Source organism: Python bivittatus, unplaced genomic scaffold (assembly GCF_059951505.1).
Source record: "Python bivittatus isolate LINGU-HERP-01145 unplaced genomic scaffold, Pbiv_v1 ctg000310_np1212, whole genome shotgun sequence".
Classification (NCBI taxonomy): domain Eukaryota; kingdom Metazoa; phylum Chordata; class Lepidosauria; order Squamata; family Pythonidae; genus Python; species Python bivittatus.
Genome location: NW_028277054.1, coordinates 8,797,285 through 8,816,769, shown reverse-complemented (window position 1 = coordinate 8,816,769; position 19,485 = coordinate 8,797,285). Strand labels below are relative to the sequence as shown.

The 19,485-nt window shown below is 43.1% G+C and overlaps 1 protein-coding gene across 4 annotated transcripts in view; it reads right to left on the bottom strand.

The window, feature by feature from the left end:
• Nucleotides 1-221: 221 nt before the first annotated feature.
• LOC103068249 (dual specificity tyrosine-phosphorylation-regulated kinase 1B) overlaps nucleotides 222-19,485 on the bottom strand; it is a 33,142-nt gene continuing 13,878 nt past the window's right edge. For 3 of the 4 annotated variants that reach the window (XM_088140026.1, XM_025167791.2, XM_088140027.1), the window contains exons 2-11: nucleotides 13,346-13,491; nucleotides 11,153-11,272; nucleotides 10,697-10,885; nucleotides 7,717-7,864; nucleotides 7,076-7,362; nucleotides 6,658-6,804; nucleotides 6,221-6,361; nucleotides 5,320-5,623; nucleotides 5,052-5,158; nucleotides 223-4,909 (exon numbers count right to left, since the gene is read on the bottom strand). In XM_088140026.1, coding sequence (XP_087996152.1) covers nucleotides 4,514-4,909; nucleotides 5,052-5,158; nucleotides 5,320-5,623; nucleotides 6,221-6,361; nucleotides 6,658-6,804; nucleotides 7,076-7,362; nucleotides 7,717-7,864; nucleotides 10,697-10,885; nucleotides 11,153-11,272; nucleotides 13,346-13,408 — 1,902 coding nt within the window. In that variant the 5' untranslated portion in view covers nucleotides 13,409-13,491 and the 3' untranslated portion in view covers nucleotides 223-4,513. Of the gene's footprint in view, nucleotides 4,910-5,051; nucleotides 5,159-5,319; nucleotides 5,624-6,220; nucleotides 6,362-6,657; nucleotides 6,805-7,075; nucleotides 7,363-7,716; nucleotides 7,865-10,696; nucleotides 10,886-11,152; nucleotides 11,273-13,345; nucleotides 13,492-19,485 lie in introns of all 4 variants that reach the window. The other variant, XM_007429972.4, reaches the window with a different exon arrangement.

The window sequence follows — 19,485 nt, the reverse complement described above, 5'->3', positions numbered from 1 at the left end:
TGCTAGGCTGCTTCTAATCCATACAAATCAGGTATCCCCAATATTGGGGGGGGGCTACAAAATGTTATGAGCACCAACTGTGTTTTCTCTCATCCACTCCCCCAAAAAAACCTCCCAACCCCAAACAACCCAAACCCGCACTACCATCATCAGAATAGGGGAAGGGAAGAATTATTTTGAAAAGGGTCCGTCCCCCCCCCCCCCCGGTTCAAAGTGAATGGAGGTTAACAGCACCATTGACTTGGTAGCCGGGAAAGAATTATCCCTGCTTGGGGAAAAAAAAAACTGATGGGGAGGAAGGAGAGCCATTTGGCAGGTCAGTTTCCCCCACCTGGCAACGCACATAGGTTTTTCCATTTACTTGGAGAAGAAACCCGGTGGTGATGGAATGTCACCTGGGGCACAACCTTCTACATTGGCCTAGCTATGGCTAATACTGAGCTAGATAAATTAACTGCTGTTGGGCTATATCAAGACTATTAATCCATCTAGCTCAGTATTATCTATGCAGATGCTTTTCTGTGTTCCTTTAATTTGTATACAATCTGTTTTCTCAATCCCCAAATGTATGTTGTAGACCTGGTGTGAAATATATGAGATTACCGCATTTCAGCTGATCTGGCTCAGGAGGGAGAAGGCGAGGAGAATCCCCAGCTGAGCCAAAGGAACTTATTTAGAGGGAGGGAAAAGTGATGGAGAAAGTAATGCATCATGGTAAGCCTACAAGGATGCACGATAGTTGTTCTTAGGGATCTATTGTTAAGATATTAGATTGAGCTAGAAAGCAGCACACATTTTTAGAACTTGTATCATCCTAGGCCATGTTATGTGTAAAAATTACTAAGTGGAAGAGAACCTGGAGCTGGCACATACATTGGGATGAGAACAGTATTTGTGTGTGTGTGTGTGTGTGTGTGTGTGTGGTTTCTGATTTTTTTCTGTGAAAAACCTGCTTGTGATTAAGAGGTCATTTTCATGTAATATCCTCGGTATGAAAAGAACATTACATTAGCAACTGCAATACATCAAGAGTAACGATAGCGGAGTCCAACATGTGGAATTCTGTATTTTCACTGTATATAATCAGACAAGACTAGAAGTTGGAAAGAGAAAATCAAGCTAACCCAATCAAAACAGTAATTATCTCAAACACACACCCTGAAACACCGGGGATGTCACCCATTAGTCAAAATGGTGAATTAAAAATGAAGGGACTTGAGCAGATTAGACATTAATATCCTCAGCAACCCTATATATAGGCTATGATTTGTACAAGCTAGGCAAATTGCAAATTTCCATTTTTTTTTCCTATTTGTCACTTTGAGGTACAAGATGGTAAAATAGCTCTCCTCAAGAACCAAAAATACGCTACATTTTTGTTATCTATTCACCAAAGCAAAATATAGGTCTCATGGCATAAACCCAGTGGGGGTCTACAGTGAAAGACAGGTAGATGGTGTGTGACTGGTTAACCCAACATGCTACCTTAATCCAAATCTAAACAAACCATATTATGACTTAGTACAATGTATGAACCTCTCCTGTTTTTACTAATTCCTTGCCTTTAATCACATCAGCCCAGGTGAGGAAACAGCCCTATTATTTTGAGTAAGAAACAAATTCAAATAGTTTTTAAACACATGTCAAGCTTTATACTACAAGTTTCCCTGCTTACCTGAATTAACCCTGTAGTGTTATGGATTGTATTTACAGCGGCTTTTAGCCCCCATCACTCTGGTTTTATCTTGTTTAAATCTTAAATCTCCAGTGTCTCTTTTAAGGTCCCTCAATTAAAGCACAGGTGCACACACACTTGGGCCTACTCCAGGTAAGGAAGTCATGACCAATTTGCAATAGAACCACTGGAACAGGAAAGTCAACATTTCCTTTAGTTTCCATGCTTTTTTTTAGATTTGTATCTAACTGAATTTACACTGCAATTACAAGATTTAAACCTTTCCTTGGAGAGAAAGGGTGGGGCAAGTTAAGATTCTACAGAGCTGAGTGAAATCATTTCCTTCTCTTGTGCATCTGCACGGACTACATACTGGTTTTAGCTTGTAAAGTATCTGTTCAATACAGCAAGAACTATATTTGCGATCCAGTTATAGCTACTCCATGGTAACTAGCTGCAGTTCAATTAATTTGTACCAAGATAATTACTTCACATATGAGGCAAGTTGCAGAAGATGAAAACTATTTCCTTCCTTTGTAAATTGTGTGAATTCATTCTGGAGAATATAGACGGATGAATGACAAGGTGTGAAAATGTGAACTCCGTGGTGGGGAGGGAGAGACAACAAGTAGGCAAGCAAGAACACAGAATCCTTTGATGCTCACTTCTAAACATCTATCATTTAAGGAGGGCTTGCTAGCTAACAATACATTCCCAAGTTTAGTTTAATTCTAACTAATGTCAACTCAGAATCGGCATCCAAAATCTGCAGGGCTTGCAACTTTTGTGATGCTTGTTGCTGAGTGGCAGTGCCTGAGGGTTCTGGTTCCAGTAGAAAGTTCTTCGTACAAGTGCCACTGAGTGCCAGTTTAACTTTCCATCCACTGTGAAGTTGTTCTTGAGTACAGTTGTGACTTTTTTTCCAGTTAGACTGCCTGCAGCTATTGATGTCTCCATAGCCCATCTTCCTAATTAGACATCTATGCCATTCTACCCCTGCACTAATACATCTTTCAAAACTCTTTAAGTAGCAGCAACCTGTGCAAGGTATGTACCTTGTTGTAAATAACACAACAAAACCTTGCAGTGAGAAGACTTAAATACTGTAACCTGTGTAGATTATGAAGTATGCTTTATTTCAGCTTTCTCTAGCGGTGAAAAAAAGGGTGCCAATGGACCCTACAGAGAACTGCAGTGTCCTCACTCCAACCACCACCAACCTAATGAGCTGCCTCCTTACTTCAGAAGTACCACCAGGGCCTGCTTGCACTTACACACTAGCCTTTGTTGCAGATTTTTAGGAAACTGAATCCTAATATCAAATGTCAAGCTACAATGTGCCTGTGTGTGTGTGTGATGACAGCTAAGCACAAGGCTAATGTAACACAGTGTGAAACCTGTAGCTCTCTGGATATTGCTAAATTAGAACTCTCATTATCTCTGGACATATTGGCTGAAGACCAAGGGATGGGAACGTCACAAGTTTCTTAACCCAGATCCACTGGAATGAGTTTAAAAAAGGCTGCGCGCCATAGACAAAAGCCACATTCAACCACGTGATATTTCCATCGAGGCATCACCTTTTGTCTGACTTTAGCAAGGCCTGGAACCGTGTGTCCTGCACTAGAGAACAAGGAGAAGAACATCTTGTTCCAGAGCAATCTGCTGGTACAATCTGCTACAATACTAACACAAAACATCTCTAACTCTGGTCAGACACTAGCACTTTTCTTGACTGCATAGTATGATAGCACTAAGCACCTGGTGAGTAACAAGAAGCAAGTGGAAAGTGGAGACATGTTCTCCAAGAGACCTTTGGCCTTGGTGCATCCGTTTCTTGCCTATCCAACAGGAGAGGGGAGGGGAGGGGAGGGGAGGGGAGGGGGGAATACCCATATGAAGTTAATATATTGGTGCATGCTTGGGTGCTAAGGTTAAGGACCAATCTCAAGTGACAATGAATAGTGATATCGGGTTACATCCCTCATTCTCTGCACAGCTTCCAAACTTCCTATTCAAGAAAGCAGAATCAGACGACTGTGCAAAGATGCAAGAGCTCAAGTAAGGCAGAGTTAACAGTTCACAGCCATGGTCCAGCTCAGGTCCCACTTTGCCACCTTTCCTAAGGTAGCCTGGCACGTGCGGTTCCACCCAAGGATGTCAGAGCACAGACCTAGGCACTATCCCCCCGGCATACACGTAACAAGAGGCAGGTCCAAGATGGCTGCGCATGAGTCAGCATAAACATTCGCTGGTTGGGGCAACCCTTTATTTCCAAGCAGGGAGGGAGTTTTAGCAGCAATTCCCATGGGACCACACAGGCCACCAAGCCCATCAGTCCATGTAGTGCACAGGAGTCTGTCTGTCCGTCCAAGCACAGAATGTTGAAATCTCTCGCACCAGGGGAGGGAATGGCTGGCAGGCCACATGTCGCGAGTGAATCAAGAGGGGCTGTGGCCAGGAAGGACCGCACGTCAGAGAAAGCACTGACTGAAAGGGGGAAGGCAGCATCCAGTTTGCAAGGGTGGTAGGATGCTGGCTCCACATGCTTCCCCCTCTCAAAATCCCCCCCTCCCTCCCTCCTTCCCACCCATAATGCTTACCACTGGCAGCAGGGTCCCGGGTAGCAACAGGACCTGGTCTCCAGACTGGCCATAGCCAGGCAACCTAACCCATCCCACCCCAAGTCCTGGCCCACTCAGATTCTCGCATGTGGAGAAGTGCTCTATGGGCACTAGTTCCCTGCCCTACAGTCAGTCCCGGCCCGTCCAGGCTCTGGTGCAACAAAGGAGTGCTCTCGCTGGGCACCGGCTCCTAGCCTGCCGGGCCAGTCCATCATCAGGAGCTGGCAGCTGTGCCCTGGGGCACACAGACGCCCATCAGTGCAGTCTCGTCAGTGTCTCGGTGCCCACGGCCACGAAGTGGGTAGTTGAGGCCAAGTCCCTCAGGGCGTGAGCCGCCAGCAGTCCTAGTCCGGAAGGCTGAGGCGCCCAAGTGCAAGCTGGAGGAGCCCAGCCCAGTGGGGTTGCAGTCCAGATGGCGAGGGCCCAGAGACACCTCCATGGCCTCCGGGAGTGGAGGAGATAGCGGGAGAGGAGGGCGCTGGTACGGAGGGTGCCCGCTTGGGGGGAAACATGGCATGGCCTGACTAGGTGTGGGCTTATGAGGTAAGATGTGAGGAATACCCTCGTTGTCACCGCTGGCCCAGAGACGCATCTGCTGCTGAGGGAGCGCCTACAGCAACAAAAAGAGAAGAGAGTGATAACTGTAGAATGGACACAGGACAAAAACTGGAAGGAAGTAATGTTACTCTCAGGAACAGAGTTTCAGAGAGGACCTGCAACCCAAAACATTTGGGGCTTGACGTCCAACATACCTGGGGACTCTGCATCTCGCAGTCAGCATGCACTGTGCCTATGTTGCTGTAGTAACGATTGCTGTAGCGGTAACCACGGTTGTCATTGGAAGAACCACTGGAACCACCTGTTGGGAGAGAGAACAGTGGCCAAAAGAATACTCACCAGATGGACTAGTATTAAATCTCTGAAAATGTAACGGGAGGCCTGGGAACATAACAGTAGCCTAAAATGTATTCTGTGGAGAGCTAGAAAGAAGGTGTGGGAAGGTGAATGAGAGAGACATACCCGAACTGGACACAGAACTGGTGGTGCTGGTGGAGTGGCTATGCTCTGTTCCCAGGCTTGGTGAGGTGCTGGCACTCGTATTGGTGCCCTCATCAGCAGTTTTCTTGAAAAAGTTATGCTGCAGGGCGTAGAAGGGAGTGATGCGGCTACGGGGTTCATAGTCCAGCATGCGCAGCACTAAATCCTTGAACTTCAGGTAGTCAGAAGGCGAATGGCCTTGCTCCCCTGCACGACGTCCACCTGGGCCCCCACTCTCTACCCCTAACACCTCATGCAGCCGCCGTGTCCCTGGAACCTTGTAGTCCTAAAAGACATCAAGCAGCAGTAACATTAATTGGGAGATGAAAGAATATACAGTATTCATCATTATACAGAATCAAAATGCTTTCTTCTAATGTAAGTTCCATCAGAAATAATGTGCTTGTCTCCTCCGAGCAAATGGCTTAATATGACCCTAAAAGCCAACCCAAAGAACAGATATGGTTATTCCTCGACTCAATATTTTTGCAGTTGTTTCCCACACCCTCTTTTGTAGGTAGGAAGTCTGAGTGAGAGAAAGACCAGAATGTGAGAAGAAAGAGAGAACAGAGAAAAGAGAATCAGTAACTGTCCATGCATTTTCTTCTCCCTACTTCAGATAGTGTTCTATAGGAAACATGGCAGAATTAAAAATTTCACTATGAAAACCCATTTCTTCAGTGTTCACCTTTAATAGGGTATGTTTGTTTATTTATCATATTTATGTTAGAGTAGGCTTGCAAATATTATCACTTCAGATACATTTAAATATACTGGTATAGCATAACAACTAGACCTTTAGCACAGTTGTATACATTTTCTTGAACAGCAGCAGAACAGGGAGTTAGAAGTGACAAGATCCAAGAGTTGTGCGGAGTATTACCTTCCTGCCATCTTTGCCCCGCCGGAGGACCCAGCCCCCCTCGGGCAACTTCTCAAAGTACTTCCGAGCCTTGGGAGCCTGCTCCAACATGTGAGGTGGTGGTAGTCCCAGCACCTCTACAATCCGGCTCATCTGATCTGCCTGCAAGGGAAAGGCACAGGATTAGGGACAGTAGGCGACAGCCCATAACCTTGCAGAGCTTCTCCCCTGATCTGCATCTCCGACTTCCTTATTTCTTCACTGATCTCTGGAGCTCATTTATACGCTTATCGACTTAAACCAGAAATCTGCTCATGATGCTCAGACCTGCTCACTATTTTGGCTCAAAACAAGCTGAGCTTCGCTAAGCTTTTTGACTAGGACTGGTGGCCCTCCAGACACACTGCTTCAATTCCAGTTGCTGTAAGTTGGTCGTTGAAGTGTAAAGACTAGTTTACCTCATTGGCACCACTAAAGAGGGGCTCTCCTGTATGCATCTCCACTAGGATACAGCCTAAGGACCACATGTCGATTGCCAGGTCGTAAGGCATGCCCAGCAGCACTTCGGGCGAGCGGTAAAATCGGCTCTGGATGTACTGATAGATCTGCAAGGCCAAAGTTAAGAGATTATCAAACTTCAATACTGAGGGGATGGGAAAGTGAAGGCAGATAGGATTCCTCTCTGTGGTTCCCTGTCAAATAGTGACTGAATCAAATGAACTTCCATCTAGCCAAGGTCAAGCAGCTAAAGACCTGAGCATGAGGGGAGCTCTTCAAGCTGGCAGAAAGTGCCAAGGTGAACCAACAGAAGGATGTAGGATCAGGCACTGGGAGACAGGTTACAGGTGGGGACGTGAGAGCTAGGGAATCACTTACACGCTGGCCCAGCTGGCAGGAGCTGCCGAAGTCCACAATTTTAATGGCACTGCGTTTGGGGTTGCAGAGCAGGATGTTTTCAGGCTTGAGATCACAGTGGATGATGCTGAGCTCGGGTGTTGCCAGGAAGAGCAGCGCAGTGCACAGCTGCTGAGCAAACTTGCGGGTGAGATTGAGAGAGACGCCACGGAAGTTGGTGTTACGGAGCAGGTCATAGAGGTTGTAGGACAGCAACTCAAACACCAGGCACAAATGGCTCCGGAACATGAAATGACGCTTCAAGTGCACTGAAGACGTAAAGAGAGCAAAGTGGTGTGACAACACTGTTATCCTGCTACAACTCTCTGTTAATGTTTTGACAGAATCCCACTGATAGAAACTGGTTCATGTGTTTAGTACATAAACAAATACCATCCTACTGACAAATTTCTCTTAGGTATCATGTCAGTGAAGTCCTGTCTTCAAATCAAGCTCTATGCTGTTTGTCACTTCTTTCCATCCATCCTGCCTTTTAATTAACTCCTTCAATACATGGAAACTTCTCATCAATCAGCAGCCCTGGCTACATCTTCTTTAATGTTTCTCAACTAATTCAAGAATCTCTCCCTCCTATTAAAGAATCCATTCCCACAAACTCTCACCAATGTAGTATTTCATCTCAGTATCATGCTGATTCATGAGCTCCAGCAACCGCAGTTCAATCTGAGCCTGACTCAGAAACGCTTTCTTGTTCTTGATAATCTTGATGGCTACCCATTCTTGAGCTTGTTGATCATAGGCCTTCACTACCTAAGGGGCAGAAAAACCATAACAGAATTAAGTTACATTCAGCAGCTTATTATTTATGTATTACTTCGGTATATGCCACTCCATTTCTGAAGACCCCAAGCAACTTACAAATCACAGCATGAAATTAAAGCATAAACAATCAATAACGGAACAAGAAGCCTTGATGTGTCATCATTTGGAAAGCAGAATCTTCAGGCATCTCCAAATGCTCTTCCCAGAGGGAAGGAATGATCTGAATATCTGGGGGTAGACTGTTTAAGACACAGGGGGCCATCACTGGGAAGGTTTGAGCACAGGGTCCCTGAAGGTGGCATTTCCTCAGATTTGGGATCCTCAGCAAATCCACTCTGTTAGATCTCACTGGGCAGGCAGATCAACTCAGAAAATGGTCTCAGAGATACTTAACCATGTAAGACATTTAAAGGCTGTAACCTGCACCTTGAACTGTCCCTGGAAGCTGACTAGCAACTAGGGCAACTCCTATAGTGTTATATGGATGAACCTGTGTACTCCCATAATCACTAGGGCTGCTGCATGCTGAATCAGCTGGTGATATAATTGTGAGAAGGCCTTCCTGGCTTTAGCCTCTATCTGCTGTTCAAGCAGAAAGTGTGAGTCCAGCAGAACCCCCAGATTGTGTGCCAGCTCCATCTGGGGGAGTGCAACCCCAAAGAGAGTCAGATGGCCTATCTTTGGATACAGTTAGCTTATGAATCCATAGCAAATCTGTCTTGCTTGAATTCAGTCTAAGCCTGTTTCTGTCCATCCAAATCTTAACAAGCTCTGGGTCAGGTCCTCCAATGCATCTTCTATCTGACTCAGGATGGAGATATATAACTGAGCAACATCAGCATTTTGACAGTATTTCACCCTATGCCACCTGATGGCTTTTCCCAGCAGTTCTATACAGATGTTAAACAGCAAGAAAAAGAGGACTGAGCCCTCTGGCACCATATAACAGAGCTCCCTAGGGCTTGACTTTTCTCCTACCACTATGACTAACCAGAACCAACTGCTCAGGAGGGAAAACCACTACAAAACAATACTTCCCACTCCCAACCCTCCCAGCTGGCCCAGAAGAATACCATCACCATTTACTGAAAGCTGATCATACAGGACTAGGAGAATTGCATTTCCTCTATCCCAGCAGAGGTCATTAATAAGAGCAATCAAGGTGGTTTCAGTTCCAAGGATCCAGATAATCAGTTGCAGCTAAGACTTTCTATGGTTATAGTCCAACCACCCTCTCCAACACCTTCCCTAAAATGACTGCAGATGGCTTCTTGCAGATGGAGTGCATCAACACCTCTTTCCAGGCAGAAGACAACACCCCCTCATTTAAGGATGCATTTATCACCATCTCCCCCAGCCTCTGATACCTCTCTGGCAGCTTTCACTAGCCAGGACGGACAGGGGTTCAATGCACAGGTGGCTGAGCTAGCAGCAAAGAGAATCCTATTAAACTCTCTAGGATCCACAGGCACAAACCTATCTCAGATAACCTTGCAAGATGAAGCCTCTATCAACTGAAATGGCCCTGCTCAGATAGCATCTGAGTGAACTGGGGTGATCTGATTCTCTAGATGCTGCATGAGTTCATTGCAAAAGCCCAATGGACAATATGACTCGGTTTTTCCTAACAGGGTTACTGCTAGTGGCTATCCACAGATTCAGTAACGGTGGAGAAGTAAGTATCCTTCACTGCTCAATGTAGGCTCAAACTTGAGGTCTTACCTATGTTCGATCACATTTGTTTTTTGTTTTACACCACTGTTGCTCTAGGTGACTCTTAAGTCATATCATCTCCCAGAGCTCCTCAGTTCCAATGTGCTCCCTTGGGTTGATGGCTAGAGACAGGCCACTCAGAAGCAATTCTGTCAACCGCTGCAGCTGAACCCTTATTCCCGAGGTTAGCCAGACACTCAGCAGAACTGCTCGCTGGAAACCAGTAAGATCCATTAGGCACCTGGGATGGGCCAATCAAGTAAGACCTTCCTCCCAATCAACTCCACAGTAAGCAGAGAGTGATCCTACCCTTAGATCGCATCTCAGCTGCTCCAAAACAAAACAAAAACATGTAGCCACCCATGTGTATTGGGGCCACAATCTTGAACAAGCCCAAGGGTGTCATGGTGGTCATGAATTCACAAGCTGCAGCCCCATCTCCTAATGAAAGAAAACTGAAATTCCAGTACCAACATGACAACAAGATCAAGCAGCTTGGGTAGGAATGAAGCTGGTGACAGCGAGTCCAATACAGCAGCAACATCCCTAGCTTATCCCTAAGGCTAACGCCACGGGTCCACCATGTACCGTGTTAGCAAGTTAATCCTTGTGGGAAACTAACAAGTGAAAGTAATTGCTTAAGAGAGGAAACAGTCAAATGGTATGCCTACTCTCTGGCAATTGGAAAAGGAAACTTAGCTTAGGATGACATGGAAATGAAAATCCTAGCTACCTACAAGAGATAGAATCTATTGCCTTATAGCGGGACAGACAACCGATCCATGTCATACAGTACTGTTTCCTGACTGTGGACAATCCTCTAGGATTTCAAGCAGAATTCTTTCACATCTTCCTTTGGAGTGCCTGTGAAAGGACTTTATGTAGCATTCAAACCATGTGCTCTACCACTGGCCACCGGCTCTTTCTTTCTGGCCAGATTGCAGATAATTTGCTGCTAGGTTTAGACTGTCTTCAATCTGATGGGAGACAATATCTGCAGGCAAGGAGGGTTTCCAGCCTATGTTCACAAAAGGAGTGAGCGCAGCTCCACATAAGGTTACAAAAGCAGTTACAAAATTATCTTCTCTGCTGCCCCCATCCTCTGACCTGTCCAAAGGATCCTTTGCCAATGAGCGAGTCTATCTCATAACGTTCTAGCCAGCGCTCGCCATTGCGGACAATGTAATCATAGTTGTCATCGTCGTAGCCTTCGTTGTGCACTTTCCGTTCTTTTTTGGTACTTGTGTCCTCAGGTGCCACCTGCAAGGCTCGGCGTTTCTTCTTAGCATAGTAGACCTGTCAATCATATCAAAGTTCAGGGTGTAACTAAAAACCAACAACCACCCAAGCAAGCAAAAAACAGGAGGGGCGGGCTTCTTAAAAAATGAAAGTTACTCTCAGGACAATGATTGAAGGTCTCAGGTGTCTCCTCAGAGAACAAGGAAATGTATGATCAACATATACAATGGAGGAAAAAGGAGGCACAGTGGTATTTACGATATTACTGCTCCTCCTGCTTTTATACCCTAACCAAAGATGCCCTCAAAAGGATGCTCCTCTTACCTCATTGATATGCTTGTATGTTTTGATGAGGTCCACAGAGAGCTTGCGCAGTGGGGCTGTGGCAGAGTCCCGAAATGTAAGTGGGATCCTCCTCTGCAGAATGGCCAGGTCTGGCATGATCTGTGGGGGGAAAATAATGAAAAGGCAAGAGTTATATATAGGTATAATTCTCATGAAACTGCCACTCTTTACTATGCCATTTCTTTAGGGGGGAAAAAGGTTCACAAGAGAGTGTGCAGTTATGGTGTTAAGATCATTGTATTCTGAATCTGGAAGATGGAACCTGTCACCCAACAGTATGCTATCACGGGGGGGTTGTGGCTGATACTATAGAAGATGTTTACCTCCTCTGAAATTCCCCTCCATGTTCCTTGGTTTACAGATTGAATTGAGGCCTGAATTCTAATAGCAGGTGCTAAAAACCAGAGCTTCAGAACTGCAGATACAGTGGGGCAAAAAAGTATTTAGTCAGCCACCAATTGTGCAAGTTCTCCCACTTAAAAAGATGAGAGAGGCCTGTAATTTCCATCATAGGTATACCTCAACTATGAGAGACAAAATGAGAAAAAAAATCCAGAAAATCACATTGTCTGATTTTTAAAGAATTTATTTGCAAATCATGGTGGAAAATAAGTATTTGGTCACCTACAAACAAGCAAAATGTCTGGCTCTTACAGACCTGTAACTACTTAAGAGGCTCCTCTGTCCTCCACTTGTTACCTGTAGTAATGGCACCTGTTTGACCTTGTTATCAGTATAAAAGACACCTGTCCACAACCTCAAACAGTCACACTCCAAACTCCACTATGGCCAAGACCAAAGAGCTGTCAAAGGACACCAGAAACAAAATTGTAGACCTGCACCAGGCTGGGAAGACTGAATCTGCAATAGGCAAGCAGCTTGGTGTGAAGAAATCAACTGTGGGAGCAATAATTAGAAAATGGAAGACATACAAGACCACTGATAATCTCCCTCGATCTGGGGCTCCACGCAAGATCTCACCCCATGGGGTCAAAATGATCACAAGAACGGTGAGCAAAAATCCCAGAACCACACGGGGGGACTTAGTGAATGACCTGCAGAGAGCTGGGACCAAAGTAACAACGGCTACCATCAGTAACACACTATGCTGCCAGGGACTCAAATCCTGCAGTGCCAGACGTGTCCCCCTGCTTAAGCCAGTACATGTCCGGGCCCGTCTGAAGTTTGATAGAGAGCATTTGGATGATCCAGAAGAGGACTGGGAGAATGTCATATGGTCAGATGAAACCAAAGTAGAACGTTTTGGTCTAAACTCAACTCGTCGTGTTTGGAGGAGAGAGAATGCTGAGTTGCATCCAAAGAACACCATACCTACTGTGAAGCATGGGGGTGGAAATTTGGGGCTGTTTTTCTGCAAAGGGACCAGGATGACTGATCCGTGTAAAGAAAAGAATGAATGGGGCCATGTATCGTGAGATTTTGAGTGAACACCTCCTTCCATCAGCAAGGGCATTGAAGATGAAACGTGGCTGGGTCTTTCAGCATCACAATGATCCCAAACACACCGCCCGGGCAACGAAGGAGTGGCTTCGTAAGAAGCATTTCAAGGTCCTGGAGTGGCCTAGCCAGTCTCCAGATCTCAACCCCATGGAAAACCTTTGGAGGGAGTTGAAAGTCCGTGTTGCCCAGCGACAGCCCCAAAACATCACTGCTCTAGAGGAGATCTGCATGGAGGAATGGGCCAGAATACCAGCAATAGTGTGTGAAAACCTTGTGAAGACTTACAGAAAACGTTTGACCTCTGTCATTGCCAACAAAAGATATATAACAAAGTACTGAGATGAACTTTTGATATTGACCAAATACTTATTTTCCACCATGATTTGCAAATAAATTCTTTAAAAATCAGATAATGTGATTTTCTGGATTTTTCCCCCCATTTTGTCTCTCATAGTTGAGGTATACCTATGATGAAAATTACAGGCCTCTCTCATCTTTTTAAGTGGGAGAACTTGCACAATTGGTGGCTGACTAAATACTTTTTTGCCCCACTGTACGTATGTAGTTTTTAGTTGGAATGGCCACAGGTTGAGAGCAGGAAAGGAGTCAGATGAAAGTTACTCTTGTATTCTCTTAACTGCATGCATTCTGAAGAGAAGCTGAATAGGGGATCTCTAAATAAGTCAGAGTAAGGATTCTCCAGGGAACTACCTGCTGATGCTCAGCCATGGTCTGGATGCTGGAGAAGGGAGCATGGCTGTGCTGGCTCGACATGATTGTCTCAGTAGGAAGAGAGCGGCCCAGAGAGGCAACCTGGCTGCAGGGAGGCAGCTGGCATTGTGGGGTGCTGCTGCCACCTAGAGGACAAAAAAAGAGCCTAGGTGAAAAATATTGGCAAACATGGTTGTACTGCCCCAAAATAGCATCTTGCCTTGACCACAAAATGAATTCCAATTTAAAAAGAGAGTCAGGTATCTCCATGACAATTAAAAGTGAAGTTGTGGCCAAGAACCAGGGTTCTATTCCTGCCTTTTCTATAGGAAAGGAGGAGGGCTGACAGTGGATCTAATTTCCGGAATTAGCGCAGAATGACAATAGAAGTATATCAAATTGATGTCTGTATTTCAGTATTAAATGCATTGTAATACTGTAAACCACAAAGTGGAGTTTAAGCACACACAATTCACTACTTGATGTTAGTGTTTCCTAGCTTTCTTTATTTACTCTGACTTCTCTTTATATTTGCCAAATACGAGGTCCACTGAATTTACTTTTCACGGTATTGCACTAAGAAATAAATGGTGTGCCTTTTATAATATTTTCCAGACTCAGTGCTTGTAGAAGTACCTACTGAACAACACTGAATGGAAAACTGAGAGGGACAAATATGAAATGAATGTTAAGATGTTGGCACTAAGATTTAAGACCAAAGAAAAGGGGAAAGTATGGATTCCTCCCAGAACCCTTTTAGTCCCTCATTCAGCGCATGTAATCTCTCAAGGGTAGCTTTCAGCTGTCAAGCAGCATGGCAGGTATAGCATTAAGACTCTGACCACAGAGATTTGGGTTCAGACTCCATGCTCAGTTTCGAAGGTTACTGGGTGACTTCAGGACAATCACTATCTCTCAGCCTATCCTCCTTCAGGTCTGTTAAGAAGATCAAACAAAGGGGGACCCTATATATAGCCCTCTGCTTCTTAGAGGAAGAATGGGATAGAAATGGAATCAATTCTAGGTCTGGAAAATGATTTTCTCTTTACCTTTTTATAACCAAGGATGCATCCCTGAGGACATCCTATCACTAATGGAATTTTGGAAAGGGAGGATTAAAGGTCACAGGTGCAGGCAAGAGAAGCAAGAGGGGAAGCTAGGGAGGGGCCAAGCTTGAAATGCATAAAGGAGGGGCAGCAAGTAGAAAACAAGCAGAGGCATGTACATTAATTTTGGTGTATCTCTCTCCTTGGATACGTTGACTGGTGGGCTGGGATCACAAGGGTTGAAGCAGATGATTAGCTGGGGCTTAGGCAAGAAACAGAATTTTGTCATGCAGCCAAACCAAATTGCTCAGGGCTGTGCAAAATTTCAAAGTGGTGACTTGTTTCAAATGAGATTCAGCTGAATGCCCTTTCAAATCAAGCCTCTGAACTGATTTGAAGTGTCTTCAAATAGCTTTGGAGAGATTTGATGGTGATTCGAAGATTCAGTGGACTTTCTTGTGCTTTGTGGCTTTCAGAGTTTTAAACATTGTTATAATTTTCCTTCCATAAAGTGACAAAGCTGAGAAGGAGTAAAGTAGTAGGAGTGGCTGGGTTCCCTGACAGTGGCATGAATAGCTGGACAATGAGCTATACCAACAAACCTCCCAGCAAAGCAGGTGGTCTGAGAATGATGGACTCACTGATCTTTAATAATAGCATTTTCAAAACAGGTTTTTGATGCTTTTATTTCTAAATTGATTCGGGCAAATTCTTTATAGTCTTATCCCTTCTAGCCTGTTTTAAAAGAAGTGCAGGGGGAATAGTTCAAATATATACTGCAATTAAACCCCTGAAGGTATCCAGACAAAATTTTGCAGGGTTAGTGTCCCCTAAACATTCTACCACCACTGCTATTTTCATCCCATTTTGCAAATAAAGAAAGTAGATGAAAAGTTTTAATGCCTCTCCACTATAGCCCCCCTTTTTAAAAAATCAACAGTTTGAGTAGGTTCAAATCTAATCTTGTTGCCTCTAAATTCTGAATCTTAAATGAAAATCAAATCCTGCCATCTTCAAATACTAAGTTTTGAATCTGCATCATAACTTGGTTGTTTCATGCACCCCTACACATTTTAAAAATTAATTTTATGTGTTAAAATGGTGAAGTACAAAAGAAAAAAATCGATATTAGTGATTACACAGTGAAGAAAAAAGACTAAATATCTTAAAATAATTAAAATGATCTAAATGTAGCAACAAAAAACTAATTAACAGAAAGACCCATATGATACAAATACCTATATAAAATTAATAGTCATTATCATTAAATCTAATCCATATAGCAACATGCCCCTACAAATAAAATCACGTTTTAAATATAGCTAGAGAAAAGAGTTCCCAAGAGTGCATGGGGTAATCAATGTTCCAGCTGTTTCTGATACTGCCTTGAGATTCTGGACTATCATTTCTTGCTCTTCTCCCCCAAAGCATAACTTTTTACTGGCAATGTAAGAACACATCAATGTGAATGCTCCAGGAATTCACTTTTCCTAATGCACAATTATTACAAACAGCTGCAGACAAGGTCCTGATAAAAGACCATAGTGTGATTTAAAGAAGCAAGTTTTATTAGACAAATAATGAACAAGCTGGTCCACTGGATAATCTGGAAGTGGCAAGTGTCTCTTCTGTGTGCTTCTAATTTCAATCTATGCCACATATCATGTATATGATGCATTATGTCCCAGATGCGTTGTCCCCCATTACACTGATATAATGATGAAGAGCAAGGGCTCAGTTTGAAGCTGTTGCAGGATGTTTAAGATCTGGCAAGCCACCCTTCTTCCCTGTGCAGAGGGGCAATGTCTCCCCTGGGCTGGAAGAGCTATTCTAGCTGTCATTCCCTTTCAGACAGCCTTGCCCCAATCATTGTGGCTTGGGGACTTAGAATTGCACATTTCTTTTCTCTAGGTCTGGACATCTTCACTTGATTCATGCCTCAAAGGCAATAAGATGCAGATTCACTGTATATTACAACTAACATTAAGAATAGTTTACACAACACTTTTTGGACTAAAAAGTAGGCAAATACTTTGTTCTGGGCCAGATACCTGCTCCACTATGAGCATTGTACATTATTTCATCCTAACTAGTCCTTGGTCAGTCATGTGATCCAGCAAGAAGTATAGCATCTGCATATTTGACTGAGGAAGGTCAGGTCCGGTTTCTTTTCCAGCAATTACTGTACTTATAATTTTGCACTGGAAACTTGAGGAGCACTTCACTGGAGAAGTCTTTTTACACATAAGGAAACTATACAAAAGTGTGGTATTTAAGAATCCATTCATTTGATAGGAGTAGGGGTTTAAGAACTTACCAGTCTTCTTAAACACTGAAGACATCATCAGACCACCACTTTTATTTTACTGCTTTCCAGGATATACATTTCTATTTTGTGGACTCTTTTGCTGAGATGTACTTGCCCTTATACCTATCAGAGCACTTTTTCAAAGTATTCAAATAACCCCAAAAACTGAAAATATTTTGTTCAAATAACTTGTATCCATTTTTATGTTTTATTATTAAGGAAGTCACTTGATGTTTTCTAATAATCTATAAGTGTATATAAATTGCCTTCTATAATTTTAACTCCTAGATGAAAAACCTCTGCAGGTACCAGTTCAGACTACTCTCATCTATTCTTTTTTTAAACCGGCACTACAGGATTTTTTTTCCTCCTAAGGTTCTAGCATTACTAATTATGAAAAAAACACAACATGTAAGATTTACTAACAAATCTGTAAGATATTAGTCCAATTATACACCGAGAGGTTGAATTTTGCAATTATATATTCATAAATTCTTCTGCTAGTCATGAGAAGTAGTAGTGCAAGTCACAGAATTCTGGATTCATAACTGCTGAAAATCCAACTTTGGCTTCATTTCTTTCACATGTTATTTCCTGTGCTATAATGAAATACATACAGTCTTGATATGCACAAATACTGGCAAAAATAATTTCATTTATCTCTCATATTTATACATTACCAGTCTCCAAAGATTCCCAGTAACACAACCTAACATGACCTAATGAAGCATTGCAATATACTGGTTCTCCTTTTCATTAAGACCTACCCTCTTCATAAGAAACATTTCTAGACTAAAAACTGTAAATCTAGGCTCAGAGTTGACCCTTAATGATTCAGAGTACATTCGAAGGGGCCACTGAAAGAAGCTATAACACAGGACATAGCTGAGATAGAAACTAGCTGAGCAGGGACACATCAGGGTCAGGAAGCAATCTAGCTACCATGTGAACAATGTTTCTCTAGAAGCTGAGCTAGACTAGTAATATTTCTAAGCCAGCATTGTCTATACTGACTTGACAGCAATTCTCCCAGACTTCTGGGAGATGTTTTCTTCAGGCCCATCACCAAAGACTTTGTATTGGAGATGCTAGGAACTGAACCCAAGGCACTCTGCAGATGATATGTATTGTCACAAAATAATGGCTGCTGTTCATTTCTGCTAGTTTGGAATGAGGATAAAAACCAGCCCAAGAATGGATCCCATGGAGTGATGCTGCATGTACAGGGATCTCAATTAACATTTTTAGTCGCTGTCATATATTGTCCTTCCTCCACAAAACCTCTGCCTTGATATCACAGAAACTGTGAAGGATTTTTAACATTATTTATATTCTTCCCAAATGGTGTCCCATCCATGAATTTGAGCCTATACTGGCTTAACCTCAACGTGAAAAATGTGCTGCTAGATCACCTACTGGAATTCAAGGAAGCAAGGCTGTTTGTTTAGTTTAAAATGCAGCCTTGCCTTAAGAGTACCCACAAATAACATAAGCCAGTGACATGTCATATTAGTCAGCAGTCAAAACAATGGACTGGAGCTGGCTATATCTGCACAGCATGTAGGTTCTACACTGTGGGGGAATTAATTATAATGCAATTAATTACAATGTATTTAAATCAATGCATTTAAATGTATAGTCGCTTAAATAAATTGGACAAGGATTTGAATCAGATACTCCCATGTCTCTCAAGATGCCACATTAGCATAGATGGTTGATACCAAGGGAACAGCAGAACCCACCCAGCACTGAACTAATATTTAGATTTTGGGAGCCTTCAAAATTGGCACTGGAGTTATATATAGGCTGTCTCTTAATTATGTTTCTAATTCCTTTTCATTGAAGAAATTCTGCTTTTCCTCAAAACATAGATGTTTTAGGCCTAAGTCAGTTTTCATTTTGGACATGCAATTTTATTACTACTGATGGTGCCCCAGCAACACCCAAAGTACTATGTGCTATTCTTAGATGTGGAAGGGATGTTTTAAGAGTGGCCGGAATGAGATACAGTAGCGAACGTTGAGGGAGCTAGCCGTTTCTATTCCTAGCTGTGCTCCACTGAAGCACAAAATCCAGTACTGTCTTGGCAGGTTCAGTCCAGCTATATTCAGTTCCTAGCAGAACAGCATCTCTATAACACTGTGCTAGCTATAGCTGCATATTTAGGAGCAGGGCTTCTGCCCTGCACAGACAACTTGAGTTCACAATTCTGGTCAGGCAGTGTAAGCCCCCTCAACTCAAACCCAGAAGAGCTTGCTTAACTAAGACAGCCAGCTTCTTTTCTCAACTAAAGGTACAGTTAAGTATGTGACAACACAGTCTTCACTAAACACAATGCAGAAAATTATTTATAAATTAGTCGAATTCTAGGGTCAACTGCAAGTCTTTTCCAACAATGAAGAACTAAAATGTCTATCTTCAAATCATCTTTTGATCCTCCAGGATGAATATATCTTAATAAAATTACTTCTTTGTTAAGTGCTATTCATGGTCCATCCATGTTTGGCTTTATTATGTGCTATGGAATAAGGCATTCCAAACAATTCAGATTCTATGGCTTAAATAACTGATGATCAAAAACTTTAAAACATACAGAGGCATTGTCTTTCTAAGAGTCATGAGTTGCACCACTCCCATGGATTGTATTCTTGTTCTCTCCCCATTAATACTTTCTTCCCTTCATTGTTCATGCTTTAATTTTACTTAATAAAAAAAAAAAGGTAACCACCAATGAATTCTCAGAAACACAATTCTGGATGCACCTGTACTATTTATTGTGACCACCA